This window comes from Strongylocentrotus purpuratus, unplaced genomic scaffold (assembly GCF_000002235.5).
Source record: "Strongylocentrotus purpuratus isolate Spur 01 unplaced genomic scaffold, Spur_5.0 spur5_scaffold_7, whole genome shotgun sequence".
In the NCBI taxonomy this organism is placed as follows: domain Eukaryota; kingdom Metazoa; phylum Echinodermata; class Echinoidea; order Camarodonta; family Strongylocentrotidae; genus Strongylocentrotus; species Strongylocentrotus purpuratus.
Genome location: NW_022145613.1, coordinates 12,135,682 through 12,157,439, shown reverse-complemented (window position 1 = coordinate 12,157,439; position 21,758 = coordinate 12,135,682). Strand labels below are relative to the sequence as shown.

The window sequence follows — 21,758 nt, the reverse complement described above, 5'->3', positions numbered from 1 at the left end:
TACGTGCATGATCGTGAACGATACTAGTAGGTCTATAATGCTAAATGATGAGTAGATTCAGATGATATGAGAATTCTATGCGAGATCGACATACTGAAACGGGATCACGATATGAATGATGTCTGTGTATGATAGAAATTTTGTCATCAAATTTGTTTGCGAATGTAGGGCTCCCAACAGTTTAGAGGGGCTTTAAGAGAGTTCAATTAAGACCGGGCCGAAACGAGTATCAGACAGTGGAAAAACAACATTAGGAAGTTTAGGTAAGCAATGAATTGAATTAACTAAATTAGACTGTCAATCATGTTTATTTACAATGTATCATGGCATGCCTCATCAGCTCAGTCATGCCTCATGGAAATGCTCAACTCCGGGAAGCTCCAACACCGGCGCCGGTGTTGGAGCTTCCCGGAGTTAGGAAATCTGCTTAGTTAATGATTTAGATCTAGGTCTAGAGTTTATTATTACTCAGTGTGCTTCATCAGTGTTATTCTTGCCTCTTGGGTTCAGAATTATTTAGCATAGCCAATGATTCTAGGCCTATTAATTATCCTGGGCTAGGCCTATACTGTCTTGACTTTAATACAAGTTTTAATTTCAGGGACAGGGGGTCGTACATCGTTTCATGTAACCAACTGCAACCCCATGACCCAGAGCTACCAAGTGTCGAGCATTAGGTGTGACATCACGCATTTCGGAGGTCTGGAAATGCTCTCACGCACTACGCGAACGCTAGATTTCGAAAAAAACGCTATAGGCCTACCTATACCCTCACCCACGCGCGCCGAATCATGCAAATGTCACGCATTGCTGACCTTTGAACTTGGCGTCTCTGCATGACCATGAAATGACAGTCGACTCCTACAGTGCCTTTGTCGGCGACCTACGGAGATGTCTGGAAGTGGATAAACCATTGATCCGACCCTTGTATAGCTTTGAACAGTAGGGGCGCTGCATGGTCTGAGATTAAGGATCGTCCGCACAAACGAGGAGCGTCTGGATTTTCGCAGACGTTTCATATTTTCGATCCACACGTTGGCGATGCGAAAAACGGATTCTGTGATGATTTTCTTGATGCCATTTTACTTTGACTTTGTACAGAGACTTTTACGTAAAATACTCGGGAAGATCGAAGACGGACAACCCTTAAAAGTAGACGGGGGTGAACGGGGGGTATTTTATTACGCGGAATCTGTTTTTCGCAATGCCAGCTAGGGCGCACTTCGGGAACCCGAAACCCGCACAACGTAGATGAAAAAAAATGATCCATATTTGTTATGACGCAATTTGTCAACGTTTTCAAGGATATCCTCATTCGTGCTAAGGCTATGCATAACCGTGTAATGAAGTACTCAGGCTTACAGGCAAATACTTGAATACTCAGCTGCCATTTAATTTTGTTTCTTCTTTTTTAAAATTTGTTTTAATTTTTTTTTTTTTTTTTTTTTTTTTTTTTTTTTACAGACCCCTGTTTTTTTAACAGTACGACAGGAAAAAAGTAATTGTAAAATTTATACATGAATACCTATCCATTTTATTGTGGTGATTTTACCCATACTGAACAGCACTCGTAACTCTTTGCCACAATAAATGATGTTTACGCCAACAGATGGCGCTGCTCAGATTTTTGATTTTGATTTTAATTTTGATTTTTTAAAAAAAATTTCTTTTTGTTTTTGCCAACGTTGTAGGAAGCACCCATTGAGGTCCAACTTTGAAAATCCATGGTATTTTACTGCGAGGTGCAATTGAAGGCGCCAATTTGTGCTTGTGAACTTCTCACAAATAATAGCAAAAATCATCATCAATAGTGATCTGTCAGTTTATGACAGGTTCAGTGACCCATTCAAAATTCTATATCAAGTGTCACTCCAAGTTTCTCTTCAAGTTCCTCGGTCTTGAGCCAACCGTTTCATCGTTTCATACCCTGTTGCTCCACATTGTGTGATTACATCGTCTAGAAAGCCTTTACGAGGTCTTCCCCTCTTCTTCTTTCCGTGAATACGACCTTCTATGGCTCTGAGCATCAAGCCCTCATCATGCCGCATTATGTGTCCAAGCCATTTCTTCTGTCTCTCTCTAATCGTTTGAATCAGCACCCGCCTTTCTTGAGCTCGATGCAACACCTCTTCATTCGAAACTCTGTCCCTCCAAGACACACCTAGTAATTTGCGCTAACACCACATTTCGACCGCCTCCAATCGCTGCATGTCCTTTTTAGTGAGTGTTCACGTCTCAGCCCCATACAACAGTACACTCCATACTAGAGACTTCACGAGCCGTGAAGTCTACAGATTACAGACAAATAAATCCTCCAAGTTCAAACAGAAATCTGGACATTGGCAGCTAGTTTCTGAGTGGACAGTGACACCCTGTGTATGATTAAACTGGAAAACAGTTTTACCCGCGGTACCATGCCGATGCTTTTCCAAGCACGGGTGAGCTTCGGCCGGCCGGCACAGTGCCAGGTGAAGGGGCATAAATCGGCAAAAAACAAAAATAAAACGCGGCCGTGTATTCGAGTACAGGAAACCGTACTCGAGTAGTTGTCAACAGTGCGAGTATTCGAGTACTCGTCGCAGCCTTAGTTTGTGTGGACGTTCCTCATTCTTGAATCAGCCCCTACTGTTGAATGAAAGCAGAAAAATAAGAGAAACAAAATGGCAAAAGTTTGAAATGAATCGGACCAATAGTAAGGAAGTTATGCATGAACTTTGAAATAGAATACACCACCACAAAAATTATGTATGACCCGTACATATCCGTCTCATATCTGCAACATAGACTGCAACTATTTTATGGATACATGCTACTGATAGTGGCAGATATTCTACCAACAAATAAGGCAATATTTTGCTTCCTGCTATTTTATGCTTATTTGACGGTATATGAACGGGGAAATACTGCAATATTCCAGTATTACTGCATTGTAGTCCTCCTGATGGTATGATCTTGTGGCCTTGTGGGCAGAGAAAAATCACTTATGGATGAACATCGGAAATATTGTTATATTTGTAGATATGTACAGTAAGTTAATGTACAGGGCTATTAAATGTCATGATATCCAATAACATACTGTATGTCGGACAGAAATCTAATGCTTGTATATTCAGGGGCAGATTTTAATTTAATCGCCACCTAAATCTGAAATATTCTTCCCCTATCCACTTATCCAGTTTATTATTACAAGATGACATAATCATGCCTTCGATGACGCTCACCAAGCCTCGCAAGAAGCGATGCGTTCACCAGCCAGAAGAAGCCCCGTTCCCCATCCCGATTGAGACGATCACGAACAAGCCAGCTACCAACCGCAATTGGTTCTTCTATCAAGCCCAGATGATTGATAATAATGTCATCGTTCAGAATGAGGGAGACATTGTGTTTCTGAGTAAGATGGTAAGAATGGCTTCATTTTTGCTTGTGTTTCTAGAAGGCTCTGTTGGCTTAACGTAGATGGGCTATCTCGTAGTCGGGCTAACTCGGACCCGGGGACAACTAGGCCCCAATGCAAAAACGGTCAGTTTTTGCAGGTTAGGGTTAGGGTTAGGGTTTAGGGTTAGGGTTAGAATTTGGGTTAGGGGTAGGGTTAAATGACCAAAAATTATTGTTTTTGCATTGGGGCCGAGTTGTCTCCGGATCCGAGTTAGCCCGGATCAGACTCAACATCCATGAGACCAACATCCCGCTGGAACAGTGCCCTACAAGACTGATGCTGTTGGTCTTGCAGGGTTGCTGACACCTTTTTGCAAGGTTTTATGAGATGTATGGCAGATAAACCATTATCAGTCTTGTGAACCTTCTGACAACTTTTTTGATGGTTCACAGGTTCAGCATTTCTCACTGGTAATCAGTCTATTGGGCTACTAGTCTTGTGGACCGTTATTATGGGGGACATTCCCTATCAAAACTTCAATTAAGAGGGTTATAAATGTCATAGTTAAAGGGTAATCCAACCACTGCAATAAGTTGGTTTGTATGGAAGAAGAAAAAAAGAAGAGAATCAGAATAGCAAAAGTTTGAAATGAATGACTAATAACAAGAAAGTTATGAATCTTTTAAATATGAGATCACTTAGTCCATGCAAAGCTAAAATTTGCAGTTTTGTCAGGGGATTATGACAAAGTCCCACATAACTCTTGCATTTGTCATTTACAAAATATAATTGATTTCTCCTAAGTGCCTTCCCCCTTGGGGCATTACTTAAAAATATTATGGATAGCATATTATCATAGGCCCTCTACGGAGAAAAGACCATCCCGAGTCCCTGAGTTGTACATTTTTGCAAAATGTGAATTGTGATCATTTCGTGTGGCGGTATTGTTTTGTTTGGCTTTGTCCAAATAAAAACTGTTGCTTTATAAGTCATTCGTGTGATATAAATATGTCAGAAAGTGTGTAAAAGTAAATTCTGAAAGGTATGATATATCATCGTTGTGCTGCTATTCTCCTTCCAGGGTTTCTTCGGGAAAGGGATTCTATCACGGAGTAAACCAGAACATCAGTTCTTTGCCTCTTCTTTCCAGGGATCACAAAGGAGAAACTGTAAGTACCTACCTGGTGCAGTGAAAATCTGTCTATAAAGACCGCCCAAGGGAGACAAGAATAGTGGTCTTTAAAGGTAGTCTGTCTTTATGTGCAGGTTCCTTTAGTACATGTTTCAATGAGAAACCATTGTCAAGGGAAACAAAAAATGTGGTCTTTGTAGACAGGTGGTCTTTCTATACAGGTGGTCAGCAGGTTTGACAGTACCTGGTACACTGAAAATCTGTCTATAAAGACCTCCCAAGGGAGACAAGAATAGTGGTCTTTAAAGGTAGTCTGTCTTTATGTGCAGGTTCCTTTAGTACATGTTTTAATTAGAAACCATTTTCAAGGGAAACAAAAAACGTGGTCTGTGTAGACAGGTGGTTTTTCTATACAAGTGGTCACTAAAGCAGGTTTGACTGCCTGGTACAGTGAAAACCTGTCTATAAAGACCTCTCAAGGGTTGACAAGATAGTTGGTCTTTATATACAGATGAGTTCACGTTGTAAACCCCAGTGTGCAGGTTTTTTAAGTACACATTTCAATCAGAAACACAATACAAGGGTAAATGAAAACATGGTCTTTATAGACGGGTAGTCTTTGTTTACAGGTCACAGTACTACATTATTGCAGATTTTTACAAGAGCCATATTGTGAATTCAGTGCATCATTTTATATGGAGTGGCTTATAGTCACTTGTGTGTGAATCTTCAAGGTGATTTTGGGGCTGAAGCAAGAGCTTGGAACCAAAAAGAACTGAGTTTGCAGTTAAAACAAGGTATATAGATGAACATGTACAATTGAATATGTTTAAAAAAAACTAATTACAGCAAAAATATGGTCTTTACGGTATGCATTTGCGCTGCGTTACGACATCAATAGGTTTTTATTAGGTGAAAGGAAGGCCGGTTGAAAAATACTAATTTTGATGGTAAAATACTATTTTTGGAGGTGCTGAGTACTAATATGTACTTCCAAAGGTTGGCAGCTCTGCAGGTGGTTGATATTCAGGGTTCACTGTCATTACAGGGAGTATATGCTACAGCCAGGGTAATAATTTCCAAAGCTCTTTGGAAGCACATAGAGACGTTATAATGTGATGTGCGCTATCAAGCCGAATATCATTATTATTATTATTATTACACCTGTACATGTATGGCTGATTTCTGTGAAATGGGGTTTAATACAAACAGATGGGAGGTATATGTACATGTGTACACAAATTGGCAAAATGTTTTTGCCATGAATTTTTTACCCTGTGAATGATGCAAAGTAAAGCCTTCTCAGTTATTTTTGTCATGGTCATGAATTAGCAAAATGAATAGGGTCCGCTTTATGTTCGAAAAAACACATTGATACCAGACTGGCCACAAACGTACGATAACCGACACAAATACTGGCCAATCAGATTAATCAATCTCGTGGTGGTCTAATTTATATGACTGCTGCAATGATAGACAATGTTTACGTGTGTTGATTTTCATTATGAATTTTTAAGTAAAGTCTAAAGATTTTATTTCTTGGTAATGATATGTGCCTTTTATAATGCAAACAGATGTGAAAAAACATACAGCATGTTATAAAAATTCACTTAAACATGAACATTATGGTAGTTTATGTTTGGTAGACGTAGCGATAAACTAATTAACATGTTCGCCTTTAATTATTCTACGTACTTTTGCACAGTTTTTGATTGGTCCAGATTTGTGAAAGTTTCATACTGCAAAATGATTAAATATGTACCCTTCATTTTGCAATACGCCAAAATTTCTTGCAGTACCGGTATTGTTTCTTGAAGTTTGTAGTTGCAAGACCATTTTTAATTGAAAATGATGCCTTCTTTATGTTTTGCAGTACCCCCGAAAGAGCGAAGATTTCAACAGCAGAGATTCCAGCAAGTACGTCAGCACAAGTAAGATAATCTCTCCTGGTCATCTCTGTCTGAAACTCTTGACACTAATTTGATTGAATTGTAATTACCTGGACAATATTTTGTATGATTTCTTCCTAGACACATCCCTGTGGGATGAATTGGTAATGATTTTAACATTTTGTAACAAACAGATCAGAAATTTGCAAATAAACTGTTGATCACAACAGGATGAAACCATAAAATCAAGAGAAATTGGTCCGTCGTGACTTACCTTTTGAACATATCTCCCATTTGCTTTGAACTGATGTTTTCATAAGTTCTCATTTCTTACTTGTTGATAAAGGATTATTTCAAAAGGGATTGTGTTAAATAAATTTGCATAATCATACTCGTGATGCACGTATGAACAATTTTTGTCTTTAACAAAGAAAATGGATGTTTATGAATATTTTAGTACCAACCAGATATGAAAGAGGTTACGGTATGCACAGATCAGCAACATGAGAAATCTTTCAAATTTATTGAAAAAATACCTTTCAACGGGATCAAAATGAAGCCATAATGTTATTTACTGCTTTGAGTTCTGAGTCCTTACATTACCGGGTAATTAATGAATTGCTTTTACCTTCATAAGGCCAATTATTTATGTAGCTTGCATGTTTTGCTAAGTATTCTCACTGAACATGTGTATGGCGTTGGCGTATGAGATAATCAAGACTGTTACACTTTCCTTTGTGCATGTTGTTTGTGACTCTGATGATTTTTTTTTTCTTCTTCAAAGCAAAAACCTAAAATTAAGCATCACAAAATATGAGAAGTAACTCTATACCGGTACTGATAAATAATATCCTTTACTTGTGCATCTACATGTATAGCACTTTCATTGTATTTTGGGGAAGTACCTGTATTTTCTCTATGCATCAAAGCACAATATATTTAGTGTATTTCTTGAATTATTTTCAAACTCTGATTTCATGTATATATATATATAAATGCATATTTGTTTCGATATGTGGTAGCATATTCCAAATTGACTGGAGAAAAGCTTGTGTCAAGTACAGTACTTGTAAGGGGAAAAGTAGTCATTTATGAATCTTTCTATTGTTTATCCAGATACGAGAGGCATCTTTCATGGCAGAAGCAACTCTCATTACAGCGAAGTCGTCGTGATCATGGAGAGGTAAAAGAACCCCCGACTACCTTGATCAGTGAGGACTCGATGCAGAATCCATCCTACAGGGTGCCCACCGTACCGGCCAAACGAGTGAAGCGCGCCACCATCTCTGAGCGTAACCAGCGAGCAGGGATCATGACGACCACCGACCATAAGAAGGAGCTGCCAGCACCGTGGTTGGTCCCAGAGAGCAAGGATTTATCGGTGGATTCTAGCCAGCCTGGAAGAGATGGTCAGAGGATGGCCTCAGAGGATGCCATTGTACCCTCTACCCACCAGGCACATCATGGACCTACGATGCAAATACCAACGTTAGCACCGTCCAGAGATGGGTGGGAGACTGCGGATGTGGACGGGAACGGTAGAATCAAATCACCTAGGAGTCATTCTGGAGAGGATGTTGAGAGCAGACAAGAGGTTTCTTGTCGTCTTCCTGGTGTGGATCATCTTCGTGGTACGGATGACTCTGAAGCGAGTAAGTTTGTCTTCCAATCCGAGACTTCCGGTGTGCGGCACACCGTCAGCTCTAGTGAACCAACCTCATCTTGCCTTCCGAATTCAGTCTCTGGTAAAAGCAGTCAACGTGGTGATGCCAGTGAGAAGATGTTATCATCGGGACAATCTGAGTCAGTCTGGGAAACCAGACATGCAGACTGGGCTAACTGCATGGAAGGAAGGAGGGAGGGAGATGCAGGACAGGACGAGACAAAGAATCACAAAGGTCTGCTTGACAGTTCCAGGAACAGAACAAGTGTCTGGTCTATGTCTTCTTGGAGGACAGACCCTAAAGATTGGGATCAAGATCAAGACGGCGAGAGCAAATTGAGAGCCCAGTTCCAATCGGGACAAAGGCAAGAGGGGATTAGTAACCGGGAGAACACCGGACCTTCTCAAACGATGGAATCAGAGTCTGTCCACAATGGTGGGCAGGATGGAGTAACAGATGGAGCTCCAATGACTTCAGGGTTAGGAATGGATCAAACGTCCATCGAGGGTGAGAAGAAGAGGTCGAGTGGACACCTCTCTTGGAGCGAGGAATGGACCAGCAATCCTAGGGACTGGGATATGGGCGATGAGGACCAGGCCCTGATTTCTACAACCCTGGACCAGGTCCACAAGGACTCTGAGGAAGAAGACCAGGGGTTTGATGATAGCTGTGAAGTCTCTGAACAGCAGAGTGATCAAATGGAGCCTTCCACTTCAAAGAAGTCCCTCGGTAAAAGCTTTACAATTAAAAGTGATGTGCTATGTTTGGAATGGCTAGAGGAGTTAAGAAATCAACAATGGGCTCCAAAACATGTGAAATCAAATAACGTTAATATCGTTTTCATGATCTTTCTGCCTGTTATGGTCTTAGCACCTTATTTGTTTTTAACTTGTTTACCATTCATGAGGTTCAAAATGCAAAGAATCTCACAAATTACCTTTTTGCCATGATAACCTGAGAACCATTGTTGCAAATTTTGTAACTGAACTTTGCTCTATCAAATTGAATAGATTATATATTAAGGAAGTCAAAGGGCACAGTGTGAAGTATAAAGTGTGAAAAAAATATTTGCATTATTTCTATTCTCATTAATAAATATTTTGTTTGTCTGCTCTCTTAAATAGAGTCTAATAAGGCCCCGGAAAGAGACACTGATTGTAACCCTAGCAATGCTGAGGATTCCTTTGTCGCTGTGCCTACTCTGGTGGAGTTTGAAGATGCCACCACAAGCCAGACGGAGAGCAATAACATCCTAAGTCTCAAAGGCAGAGATGCACGCAAGAAGGTACTTGATTCAATTGGAACAGCATCCCTCTTTCCATAAGGGAAATTACCTGTCTTGCCACCTTCAAAAGATCCCTCAAAACTTACCCTTTTCCCCCAGTGATCTATGTGATCTACTTCATGTGAGACAGTACATTTTTGTCTCCTTTTCATATATTTGTATTTGTAAGCATTTTTTAGCGCTCCTAAATATTAGATTTTATTTTATTTATTTATCTATATCCTATGCTATGTTTGAATTGTAAAGACTGAATGAATTCTGCTCTCCTTCTTAATAGTTACAATTACAAATTTTGTTTTTACTGCTTATTTGTTGATCAAGTTCATTACATTAGTACCCCTACCCTACATGTACATCTTTGTCAAAATACACCCAAAATATTTATGTTGCTTTGAATGAAAATCATCTTTGAGAAAACAATAGTTACCGTGTTTACGTACGACTTTGTTTCATACAGGAAAATGTAAGTTGGATGGTATTGTAGTATCTGCACCGTAGGATATCAAAATGCGAATTTTGAGTACACGTTACATTCAAAAGTTACATTCAATATGAAAATATCCTCCCTTTTTCAAGATGATGTTTTGCATATTTGTTTCTGCAGATCCGTGAAGTAAACAAAGGTCCTGTTAGACACAAGGACCCGTATCCAATCTTTGAATATCTTCAGCTCAGCTATGAGGAGGTGAGTTACCAGAATAGTGTGGAACCTTGATGGGTTATACTTATAGTGTTCTCATCGCTAATTTGTTTAAAAATACTATCAAGTTTGATAGTGGTCTTGATTTATCCTACCAGTTAAAGCACAATGTATGCTTTGCAAACGTGGTAACAATGACATGGATGTTTTTTCTTCTTAAATAGACTCCATCACACAAATGTAAAACTCATATGAAACATGCTCTTTGATAGGCATATTATTATTCTGAGTGAGGTAACAGTGACAAACATGTTTCATCAAAAAGAGACTCCTTCAGACAAATGTAAAACGTATATGAAACTTGCTCTATGGTAGGTATTTATTAATAGCAGTAGGAACAGTATTATTAATAATCTTGTTTCTGTAGTCAATAGTTTTATTATGAGTGTTACAATATCACCATGACACCATCATCATCGGCATTGCCATCATCACCATTATTTTTATCATAATCATCGTCGTCATCATTAAAGTCATCATTTTTGGTACTTTTGTCATTAACCTGGTTGTTATTTTTAATTTCTAGGCCTTCTTCTTGTCCTACGGTCTTGGATGTTTGAGCCTGAGAAACGCCAATGAGGTAAAGAGGATATTTCCTGGAAACCATTCATTGATTGAAACATTTCTTTACACTGTTCTGATATGAAAGTTTGATTGATAGAGTGTCAAGACATAAATACTGAACCTTTTTTGCATTGAGAAAAGAATCAAGAAACCAAGCAGCAAAATAAATAATCCATCCGATTGGAGGGATGATGCAAAGGTTTCCTGAATTAATTGGTTGTGCATGTAACTTCTTAAAGTTCACAAACAGCCAGGAGTAGTCGTTAGTGAAATGTATTGCACAGTCAATCTATAGAAAAAAGTATATGTATTTTATATTGCCAAAATATGCATCTGAAATATTTTTCATCTTCTCCAGGGTAATGTTTCACAAAAATGTTGAAGTTTGCCAACCTCCAATTGAAGCCTGTGTTAATTTCAATACACATGTGTCCATAGGATGTCGGTTAACTTGTACTTGTGACAGTTTCGTGAAACCCTGCCCAAGAGTGAGAAAGATATTTGAAAGGCAGCAAAGCGGGAAATTCTGAAAAGGAAAATGCTGGCAGCAAGGGAGGATTGCCTTTACATAATAACAATAGCTCATTCTTATAAAGCACGTCTTAAAGTGCTTTACAGATATATACCATTACCCAGGTCATTGAATTCAGGCTTACCCGCACACAATGTATGCACATTCTCCACTCTCTGGGGAGCATTCCAGCCAAATGTTACAATCACACACTTGCTAATCTAAGCACATTAGCTTTCGCATCCTACCGGATACCCATTCAAAACCAGGGTGGAGAGTGGCAAATGTAAATCAATGTCTTGCCAAAGGACATTAGGGCCGCAACGGGGCTTGAACCACGGTGCTTGTGATCCACAATGCGGTGACATATCCACTCGACCATGACACCTCTTCATAATAAAAGATTGTGTTATGAATTTGTGTCTTGTCTCTTCAGGAACAAATGGATCTTACGGAGATGTGGAAGACTTTCCGGCGCCATCAGCCAAGCTTCGTGGCTAACTACATTGTATATCACTTCTTCCGAAGCAAGGGATGGGTGCCCAAGACGGGGCTCAAGTTTGGAGCAGATTTTAGTGAGTGGATATGCTTTTTTCTTTCTGTTTTTCGTTTATTACTGGCCAGCTTGATTAGTAGGATTTGGTTTAAGTAGTCCACCAGAGCATTTAGTAGATTAAAATTACACCGTGAAAGACCTTATTTTTAAAACTTTTTGTTGGATAGCAGACTCGGATAACTGTGCAGCTAGGGCATTTTCACCCATTTGATTATTATCAGCTTTAATATAAATATAACAGTCGGGTGTTAGTTTGGTTAAGTATAACCTAATGTAACATATAAGAATACTTTAAATGGAAGATGTAGAAAGAATACCGTTATTTGAACAAACTCTAGTTATAACAAGGTAATTTTGCCAGTCCCAGTTCTGATATATTCTGTATTTTAGCCCTCATACACCTGTATAACAAGATTTCAATATAACAATAACTTCATTGATCCCTCGTTAAAGATTGGAAAAGGCCCAATTAATGTTATTGAATCATGTGTTACTAATGTTTAAAAGATATATGTTTATCCAAAAATGCATTAACGCAAAACCATGTTTAAGTGGGCTAACGTCTTTTGTCATTAATACAAAATACATAGAACTTAACATTGCAAAACAGAAGAAGATTGCAGGAATGGTCCCCTGTGGAAGACATATTTTGATTACATATCCTGTGATATACACTGTAAGTGTAGAAAAGGAAGTGTTACCCACTATTTCTGTTTTGTTTGATGTTTTACTTTTGTTTTTACCTTTTATAATTATTGTGCAGTGATTATGTGATTATTTTTATCATGATGTATGTACAAATTATTTGATTAATAACAGTTTTAAAAGATTGAAAAAAAAAAAAAAAATCATTGATCCCTAAGACTTTGTCATGATCAGACTCAATTCCATATATTTATTTCATTTTCATTCCATACAATATTATTTTCTTCTTCTTTAGTCCTATACAAGAAGGGTCCACCTTTCTACCATGCCAGCTACTGTGTGTATGTCTTCATGATCAATGAGGAGGACATCGACCACCAAGGCATCCACAAGATGAACTGGGCCTCTCTTATGGGCAGGGACAGGGTCATTGAGAATGCTGCCAAGGTCAGTAACATCATACTCCCCAGGGAGTGGAGATTGTGCACACAGTGTGTGCGGGCAAGCACTGAATCCAATCACCGGGGTAATAGTATATCTGTAAAGCGCTTAGAGACGTCCTAGATGTGTTAAGCGCTATATAAAAGCTGAATATTATTATTATCTTCTTCTTCTACTCTTCTTATTGGGTGTATTCAACTGGGAGTCGAGATTGAGCATCGATTATCCATATTTAAAACTTGCTGCGAATCATTTCACTACAATTCTTTGTGAGGAGAAATACTTCCGGCAACTCCTTTTCTCTTGTTACTGGCCAGCTTGATTAGCAGGATTTCGTTCAAAATAGTCCACCAATGCAACTAGGTAATAACGTAGAGGTGTTGCAGTCCAGTGGTTTAAGCATTTGACTTGCAATTCAAAGGTAATGAGTTTAATCCCCGACACGGCACTAATATCCTCTGGCAAGGCATCAATCTACATTTGCCACTCCATACCCAGGAGAGAAATGGGGACCTGGTAGGATGATGAAAGCCTTGGTGTTAGTTATTGCCAAATGCCCTCACAGTAATTCCCTATGGTAGGAATACTCCCCAGTGACTGGAGATGGTGCACATTGTGCGTGAATATTTCGTACTAATTTCTATATAAATCCAGATTTTTATTATTTAGTAATACTGATGAGGCTACCGTGGGTAATCAAGACCATATATAAAGCCTTATACCTTCTTTTGTTCTCTTCTTTTTGTTGCTTCTTTAAAAAGGTCCAAAAACATACCAAGCTCACAGCAACTTCCAATCCAAATAAGGTTATTGTTGAAAATTTGAAAGACAAAAATACAAAATATCACATGGCCAACCTGGCAGTGAGAAGAGCTTGAATGGTCTTAATTTATGCATCCATAGCTTTTAGAAATGTAGTATTGGAATAATGGATGTGATAGTATAACCTTCACAGTTTGGGTGATTTAGTTTGCCTCCCCTATTCCTTGGAACATGTAAATGCTCATGGGAATCACGATAATAATGTTTTTTATGCCTCCGCCACCGAAGGTGGTGCCGGAGGCATCATGTTTTCGGGTTGTCCGTCCGTACGTCCGTCCGTCCGTCCGTCCGTACGTCCGTCCGTCCGTACGTCCGTCCGTACGTCCGTCCCGTTTGACCGTTATCACAATATCTCAAGAACCATTTAAGATTTAAACTTAAGACTCGGGAATAGTATTTATCACCATAGGAAGACGATCTGATTAGATTTTGGAGTACGTAGGTCAAAGGTCACAGGTCACAGAGGTCAACTTATGAAATTCCTTGTATTGAGTTTGTTAGCGCGATATCTCAAGAACCATTTGAGATTTAAACTTCAAACTTAAGGATAGTATGTATCACCATAGGAAGACGATCTGATTAGATTTTGGAGCACGTATGTCAAAGGTCAAGGGTCACAGAGGTCAACTTATGAAATTCCATACATTGAGATTGTTATCATGATATCTCAAGAACCACTGGAGATTTAAACTTCAAACTTAGTGATAGTGTGTATCACTATAGGAAAACAATCTGATTAGATTTTGGAGCACGTATGTCAAAGGTCAAGGGTCACAGAGGTCAACTTATGAAATTCCATACATTGAGATTGTTATCATGATATCTCAAGAACCACTGGAGATTTAAACTTCAAACTTAGTGATAGTGTGTATCACTATAGGAAAACAATCTGATTAGATTTTGGAGCACGTATGTCAAAGGTCAAGGGTCACAGAGGTCAACTTATGAAATTCCATACATTGAGATTGTTATCATGATATCTCAAGAACCACTGGAGATGTAAAAACTTCAAACTTAATGATAGTGTGTATCACCATAGGAAGACAATCTGATTAGATTTTGGAGCACGTAGGTCAAAGGTCAAAGGCCACAGCGCACATTATGAATGCAAAAACAGCTTGTGATCGCGTTATCTCAAGAAGCGATTGATGGATTCATGCCAAAATTAGGTCATGTTTGTTACTTGCAGAGCCAATGAACTGAGTAGATTGTTGGTTCATAAGGTCAAAGGTCATGGGCCCATTATGTATGCAAAAATAGCTTGTGAACGCATTCTCATTAGAACTGACAGATGGATTACTATTTAACTCAGAACATCTTGCAGAGCCAATGAACTGAGTAGATTTTATGGTCATGAGGTCAAAGATCAAAGGGTCATATATGTATATGAGAAATTGCTTGTAATCACAATATTCTGAGAACCTGTCAATGGATTACCATTGAACGTGAATTCAATTTTTTTTTTCTGTTTTGGTTTGTAAAATTGCTCTATAACGGAGGCATCATTTTCGACTGCGCGCAGTCGAATTCCATCTAGTTTTTTAATGATTTTCATCCTTTGCTTTGTATGAATTGTTCTTCTATGTAATTCTATTTTATACACTTTGTTTTGCTGAATAAAATAATAATTATAATAAGAACCTTGTTTAAATTGAGTTGCTTGATAAGTTTAATGGAAAGCTAATGCTGAGGTTTATGGCATCTTTAACAGATGGCAACCTTAAGCCCAACTGCAGTACTTATTGCTACTTGCGCCCTCTATATAGCAAACAATGCCTAATCGGTGCCTGTTGGTCCCCCAAGATCCCCTTTTTCTTATGTTAATGGAGAGCTAATTTGATGAGATAACAATCTGTCAGTGACCTTGCAGGAAGGTCTAATCCCCCCTGGCTAAATTAGTGCAGACGGGCTTTAAGAGCTAATTGTGTGTTCAGTAACTGAGACAAAAGCAAGTTTAGAAAAAACAATTGTGTGCCTGGATGTGTCTTCTGGGACATCTGTGAATGTATTTTGACATCTGTTGTATTCTTGTTCTTGCAGGAGTTGATGTTCTGCTTTGTTATCAAGCCCAGTAAGCTCCTGCAGAAGGACCTAGATTCACCGGCCTGCATCCCGCACTTCAAGGTCCAGGAGATGGTGATGAAGAGATGGGTTCCATCCCGGGGACGACACCAAGAACCGCTTGAGGAAGAACTCTCCTAGGGCCGTGCAGGGTTAGGAGGAGATCCTTAAAAAACTTTTCAGTGAGGTGAACAACGTGTGTGTGTAATTGGGTTTTTACAGACTTGTATTAATCAGATATGATAATTAACGTCTGGGGACTGACCTTTAGCGCCACTATCCGAAAGAGTTGACTCAGTTTTGAACTTGCGTCCTCGGCCTAATCAGTTTGTAACTTCCATTGTTAGCTGGATTACAGGCGCACACCACAACACCCTGTAAGCCACCACAGAGTACAGATAATGTGCGTTTGTAAGCCTGCCATTGGGATAACAATCTTACCATCCTCAAAGCGCAAGAAAGATCTTGTGGCAAGCTTTATAGCCTCTGAAGAAGATCTTGCTTGCAACAGGGTGTAAAAGGGTGCCTGAGGGTACTGCCTTTTGCCCTGTGGCAGCCAATTTACTCATTTTTGTATTACTACTGTTATTAAAACTTATTATTCAGTCTTTTTAAGCCTGCCTTTGGGAAAACAATCTTATCATCCTAAAGCGCAGGAAGGTGTCTTGACAACAAGAACACCATGAAGAAGAACGCTACTAGCAACCTTGCAAGACAAATTGATCCCTTTTATAACCAATTTTTGTTATCAGGTAAATTTTGTAGATCCTAATTCTTTGTATTCAAGTGGATTTAACCCTGATATACAACAAGGTGGTTCCTTGGCCCCAATGAGTTTCTTAATGTGATGTTCATTTGTATTAATACTGCTATTAAAACTTATTATTCAAGTAAAGTCATTTTGGAACCAGAAATGTATTAACTGTGTAAAATGATGTGATTTAACGCCCTTTCGTCTCCAAACATACAATACAGTGAAACCTGTCTATAAAGACCACTAAAGGGAAACATGAAAAGTGGTCTTTACAGGCAGGTGGTATTTATGCACAGGTTCCTTTAGTACAGGTTTCTATGAAAAACCATATTCAAAGAAACTAAAATGTGGTCTTTATAGACAGGCGGTCTTTCTATTCAGGTGGTCGCTAAAGCAGGTTTAACTGTATATAATTTATCCTCCACTTCAAGGGCCTTGAAGGCTATAGAAGGTTATGTAAAATGTGTCATACTGGACGTGCATGTAGTGCAAGGTTACTGGGTAGACGGCCAAAATTAATTGGTCTGAAATCCTCTGTATAAAGATTTTAAAATGCTGCACAGAAATAAAGGGAATTGACATGCATTTATATTCTAGCTAAGGTTATGGTTTACTGCTTAAACTCTTATTTGCATTATTATTCTACAGTGAATAAGAAAGAATCATTATGAGTTTTATATATTCAATAGTCATCAGCTCATTTTGTTGTAATCTGATTGACTGAAGTTTGGTTTTATATTGTTTTCTTTCTTCTTTTTCTCTCAAATATAAAAAAAAAGCTCATAAATTTCTTCAAATTCCTGTTTAACAAACTTCATATGATGCCTTCTATTTGAGTGAGGGTTTATGCATCTTTTCTTTAATCTACAATGTTATAGGTTCTTTTCATATTTTTGTGCTATAAATTATCTTGCCATTGCAAATTCATTGTTCCTGTGCATTAAAGGTACATGTAATTACAAAGTTTTGGGAAATTTTGAAAAATGGCTGGATAGTGATTCTTTACAATTTTTATATATTTGGATGCCCCTATGAATGTATTATTAGCTCCTAAAACACTTCTGCTTTTGAAAAAAATTGAATATCAAAAATTTACTGATGCTCCCGGTAAATTTTGATAAATTTCAAATAGCGCTTAAGGACATACAATGGTAGCTGCGACCATGAAAATCTGAGAATATGTAGTTGTGATATATATAATTTCCAAACAGAAATAGCCAATTGGTCGATTTTAGCCAAGAAACATTGTTTCTTGGCTAATTAATATCTTGACCTTGAGAGGGAGCTACACAACATAGAGAGTTTATTATTTACAAAGCATAACTTTAGACTTGATTTCAACCGCGACAACGATCACTGAATATTGTAGGATTGCATATGCTTCCAATATGTTCATTTGAACCACATTTCATGACATACCAAAACTTTGTATTACCTTTAATGTGCATTAATGTTACTTTGTCTATGGTTCCAGTTATATGCTAAACCATTGTTGATGTGCTAAACCATCTTTTAAAATTGTCATAGCAACATTTATCATGTAAATGAATGGCAAGACATGATGTCAGGGGGTAGGAGTAAAAAATATGGTTGGATGTTAAAATGGCCTCTTTGTCTACTCTCTGAGCTTTATGTTAAAATACAGGAATTTGATCTTGATTCTTTTGCTTCATTGCATTTTGGGAACAAATGTGTCATCTCATGCCATTCAAACATTTTGTATGCAACTTTATTTTATCCATGATATCTCATAGTGTTGAGTATAAACCATTTATCCAGAAAACATTTGAAAAATACAGATACCAAAATGTAAAAAGAATGGGGGGGGGGGTGGGAGAAGGGTGTCTGGCTTTTTTTTTTTTTTTTTTAAATCCTAAGAAGAAAAAAAATTGGGTTTTTATCAGGCCTGATACATGTACCAAAATGTAAAAAGAATGAAGGAAAAAAAGTGTCTAGCATCTGTATTAAGATTGTTATGCATTATGATTATCTGATTAACTGACTTAAGCCGTCCACACCATCACTGGGATGTATGATGGCTTCTGTTTCACAACGGCTTGCCACGCCTTCCTTACTATGATTATATGACAAATCAAATAGTAATTTTGGACCAAATTTTGTGGAATTGTATTCCAAAGGATCAGTCTTTGTAATTCTATTACACAGGCCATATATATATTCAGAATCATGGTTGACATTTTCCTAAAAATGATTACCGGTAAGGGGTATGACATTTGTACATGATAAAAGATATGTACATATATTTGACTGTACCGTGATAGTATTTGTATAATTCTTTGATTACATAAACATCAAATATATATGATTATATAAATAAAGGAATACTTTGTATGCTTGGTTTGTTGTTTTGAAATTAAAAATTTGATACATCTCTTTAATTCTCCTGAGAACTATATGCTAAGAAAGATAACAAACAGTCCTTTTCAGGACTACACTCCTCCAAGAAAGATTACGGAGTCAGAGTCCTTTTCAGGACTCCTCAAACCTCTCTCTCTCTCTCACACATGGTGCAACCGCAAACCTACTGTATAATATTGATCTACCATGAAGCTAGAGTACTTCTAAACATACCGGTAGTTTGCTATGCTTTTTAAGCTTAATTAAATTTGAGCAAACATTGTTATGGTTGGTAGGAGACATAGTTTCTTACTTCTGGTATGTCACAAAAATTGCCCCAACCCCATGGAATGAAACTGCATGCAGTTTGTCAGGTAACAAAAAATATGGAAAGAAAGAATGATAACAAATAAAGAAAACAAACAAAAAACTTCTACAACAACGAAAAGCAACATAAGAATAAATCACACGGTTCAGTCATTATTTTGTTGCCATGGCAAGTTCTTTTTAAAATTTGTATTTATTTGATATTTTCTCGTAACATTGCTCATTTCACATTAGACAATTAGAGAGCAACATGTTTTCTCTCTCTCAATACATTATACCCCTCACAATAAAAAGGGAGACTACATATACATCTGCAACAATAATTTAGAGGATAGAAAATATAATAGTGAATAATGAAAAAAATAAAGAAAATGTGAACAAAATTCTTCAAATAAAGATAGGAACACTTCATGGAGACACAAGGAAGGTAAAATGGCAGCTGCTATACTATCCTATAGCTGAAATATGGAGAAGTTCATGGCATTTTTACGAGGAAGCGAAAGAGTTCAGGAAAAGACAGTGATGCTTATTGTATTACAGGTTTGATGAATATCTTGGAGTATTCAGATGGAGCTAAGACCACAAATGATAATTACTTTCCTGCAAATGCCATTTTGTATACATTAATGTGCAATTGCAAACAATTGCCATTTCAAGTACATGTATATTAAACAGTTGACAGCTGGTTATGACTCAGAAGCCTGTCTAAGATGACCAAAGAATATCTGTCAAACCACAAAAATATGTTTTTTCCCCTTATAAGGCCAAAGTTCCTTTTGGGAGTTGCCAATTTGAGGTTTTGTAATGTGAATTGTAAATTCAGTAATCAATTTTACCTGGAATGAGGATCACTACACATAAACAGATTTTTGCCTTTCAAATTTATTTACTCATTAAAATTCTTAATTTCCATTGCAAAAAGTGAATGAATAAATAGACATAAGAGCGTTAGAAAAACACAAGTAGAAGAAAGTTTAGAAATTGGTAAAATTCAGATTTTTAAAAGGAATATGTTGGGTATTTGTGAAGAAATACATAGGATCCAGTTGGAAATCTTTACAACATTTCATTACTGAAAACAGCATAAATTCATATAATGCTTTTAATACGTCTTTAATACTTTAAATACAGTAGGTGTGACAATTTGCTTCATCATTTAAGATAAAATTTCATTGACTTTTGATGGAAAATCTGGTGATTTTAAGCACAAATGGGAGATGATATGCTGTAAAGAATTCAGTGCTTTTCTTCCACACATACAAGGAGCCTAGATCACAAAACCCCATCTTTATTGAGAAACCCAAGACACATCTAAACGCTGAAATGGCAATTCACCTTTGATTAAGTCATAAAGCCTCTACATGTACATAGTTTCTCATACACATACTACTGAAACAAAGCAGTAAATACAAGCAGACTCGCTCGCCCGAACCATCCAGTATCTCAAAATGCAAAATTAAGTCAACATAAATCACAACTCAATGGAATGTACAAAAATATGTATATATACTTGCAATATATATAGAGACCAAGAAATAGTACTAAAAAAATGAACATATTCAAATATCCTTTTGCATATAAACTCTTTTCTACATTATAAAAAGCATTGCAGTGGAGAAACGTATATATATATGACTGTCGTAGGCAACGATGAACACAAGTTTGCACATATTTGAATTTTGTTCAACAACAATAAACCATACATTCCTTTGCACAGAATCAATAATTTTTTCGTAAAAAGGAGCAATATATAGACATTCTAAATAATTATCAGCTAAACTCTGTAGGTGAAGGTGGGGAGGAAGGCTCTCATTCAATAGGTTTTGAGTGGGAAAGCTTTGGTATTTTCAACAAATCGTCACTGTCGAGAGCCAGAAGGGCATCAAATCCGGTATTTTTATAAAGAATTGATGCCCTTCTACCTCTCTATGGACAAAATTATCGCATCTGACTTCGACAATGCAATCCTTTCAAGCAATAAATTGATTGTAACTTTTAAAGTCAAATCAGACACACACTAACAAACAAACACTCACATACACACACCCATATAATTTTCAGCATAAATAATCCATATCCAATTGCCAAACCATTTCTGAGTGATTTGGAATACTGTACCGGGCCTTGGACCACATTGTAATAATATTCTATGTTCAATAAGTACATATAACAAGAAGTAATCGATTGAGGTTCAGCTCACTTTAACAGGCTCAAAGGATCTTCATCATCTTTTGTGGGATTTTTAACAAACAATTTACATATAGGCTGTAACACATCCATTCTATTAAATAATTCTTTCATGTGAATCTGAATAATACTTATGACAATTCTGTGACAAGCTTTGGAATATAGAATAGAGTAGCTTCAGAATATAGAATAGATTTGCTTTAATTTGAGGTGTTGAGTAGAGTACAAGCGAGTATCACATGTATATAATCAAATCAGTAATCAACTTTACCATGGGGTATTATCATTCTGCCCCTTATGCTTTCTCTCGTAGTAAGAATACTGGTTCAATGATGTAAATGGTAATACTTACGACATCATATTTCACAGTATTCACTACAAATTTGACTTTCATTCTGATTATCTGTTGAACTATTTTTTATGCAACTTGCATATTCACCTTGTCGCGCCTAGATCAACAGTTTCGATTATGTCATATATCATATA

The 21,758-nt window shown here is 37.4% G+C and overlaps 1 protein-coding gene across 1 annotated transcript; it reads left to right on the top strand.

Moving 5' to 3' along the window:
* Positions 1-94: 94 nt before the first annotated feature.
* On the top strand, positions 95-16,381 carry LOC578976 (tRNA-splicing endonuclease subunit Sen2). Its single transcript, XM_779111.5, has 11 exons — positions 95-263; positions 3,177-3,399; positions 4,458-4,545; positions 6,382-6,439; positions 7,514-8,790; positions 9,186-9,346; positions 9,951-10,031; positions 10,573-10,626; positions 11,558-11,696; positions 12,618-12,769; positions 15,626-16,381. The coding sequence occupies exons 2-11, from the start codon at positions 3,202-3,204 to the stop codon at positions 15,785-15,787; spliced, it is 2,370 nt and encodes a 789-aa protein (XP_784204.4). The 5' UTR covers positions 95-263; positions 3,177-3,201; the 3' UTR covers positions 15,788-16,381.
* Positions 16,382-21,758: the final 5,377 nt, after the last annotated feature.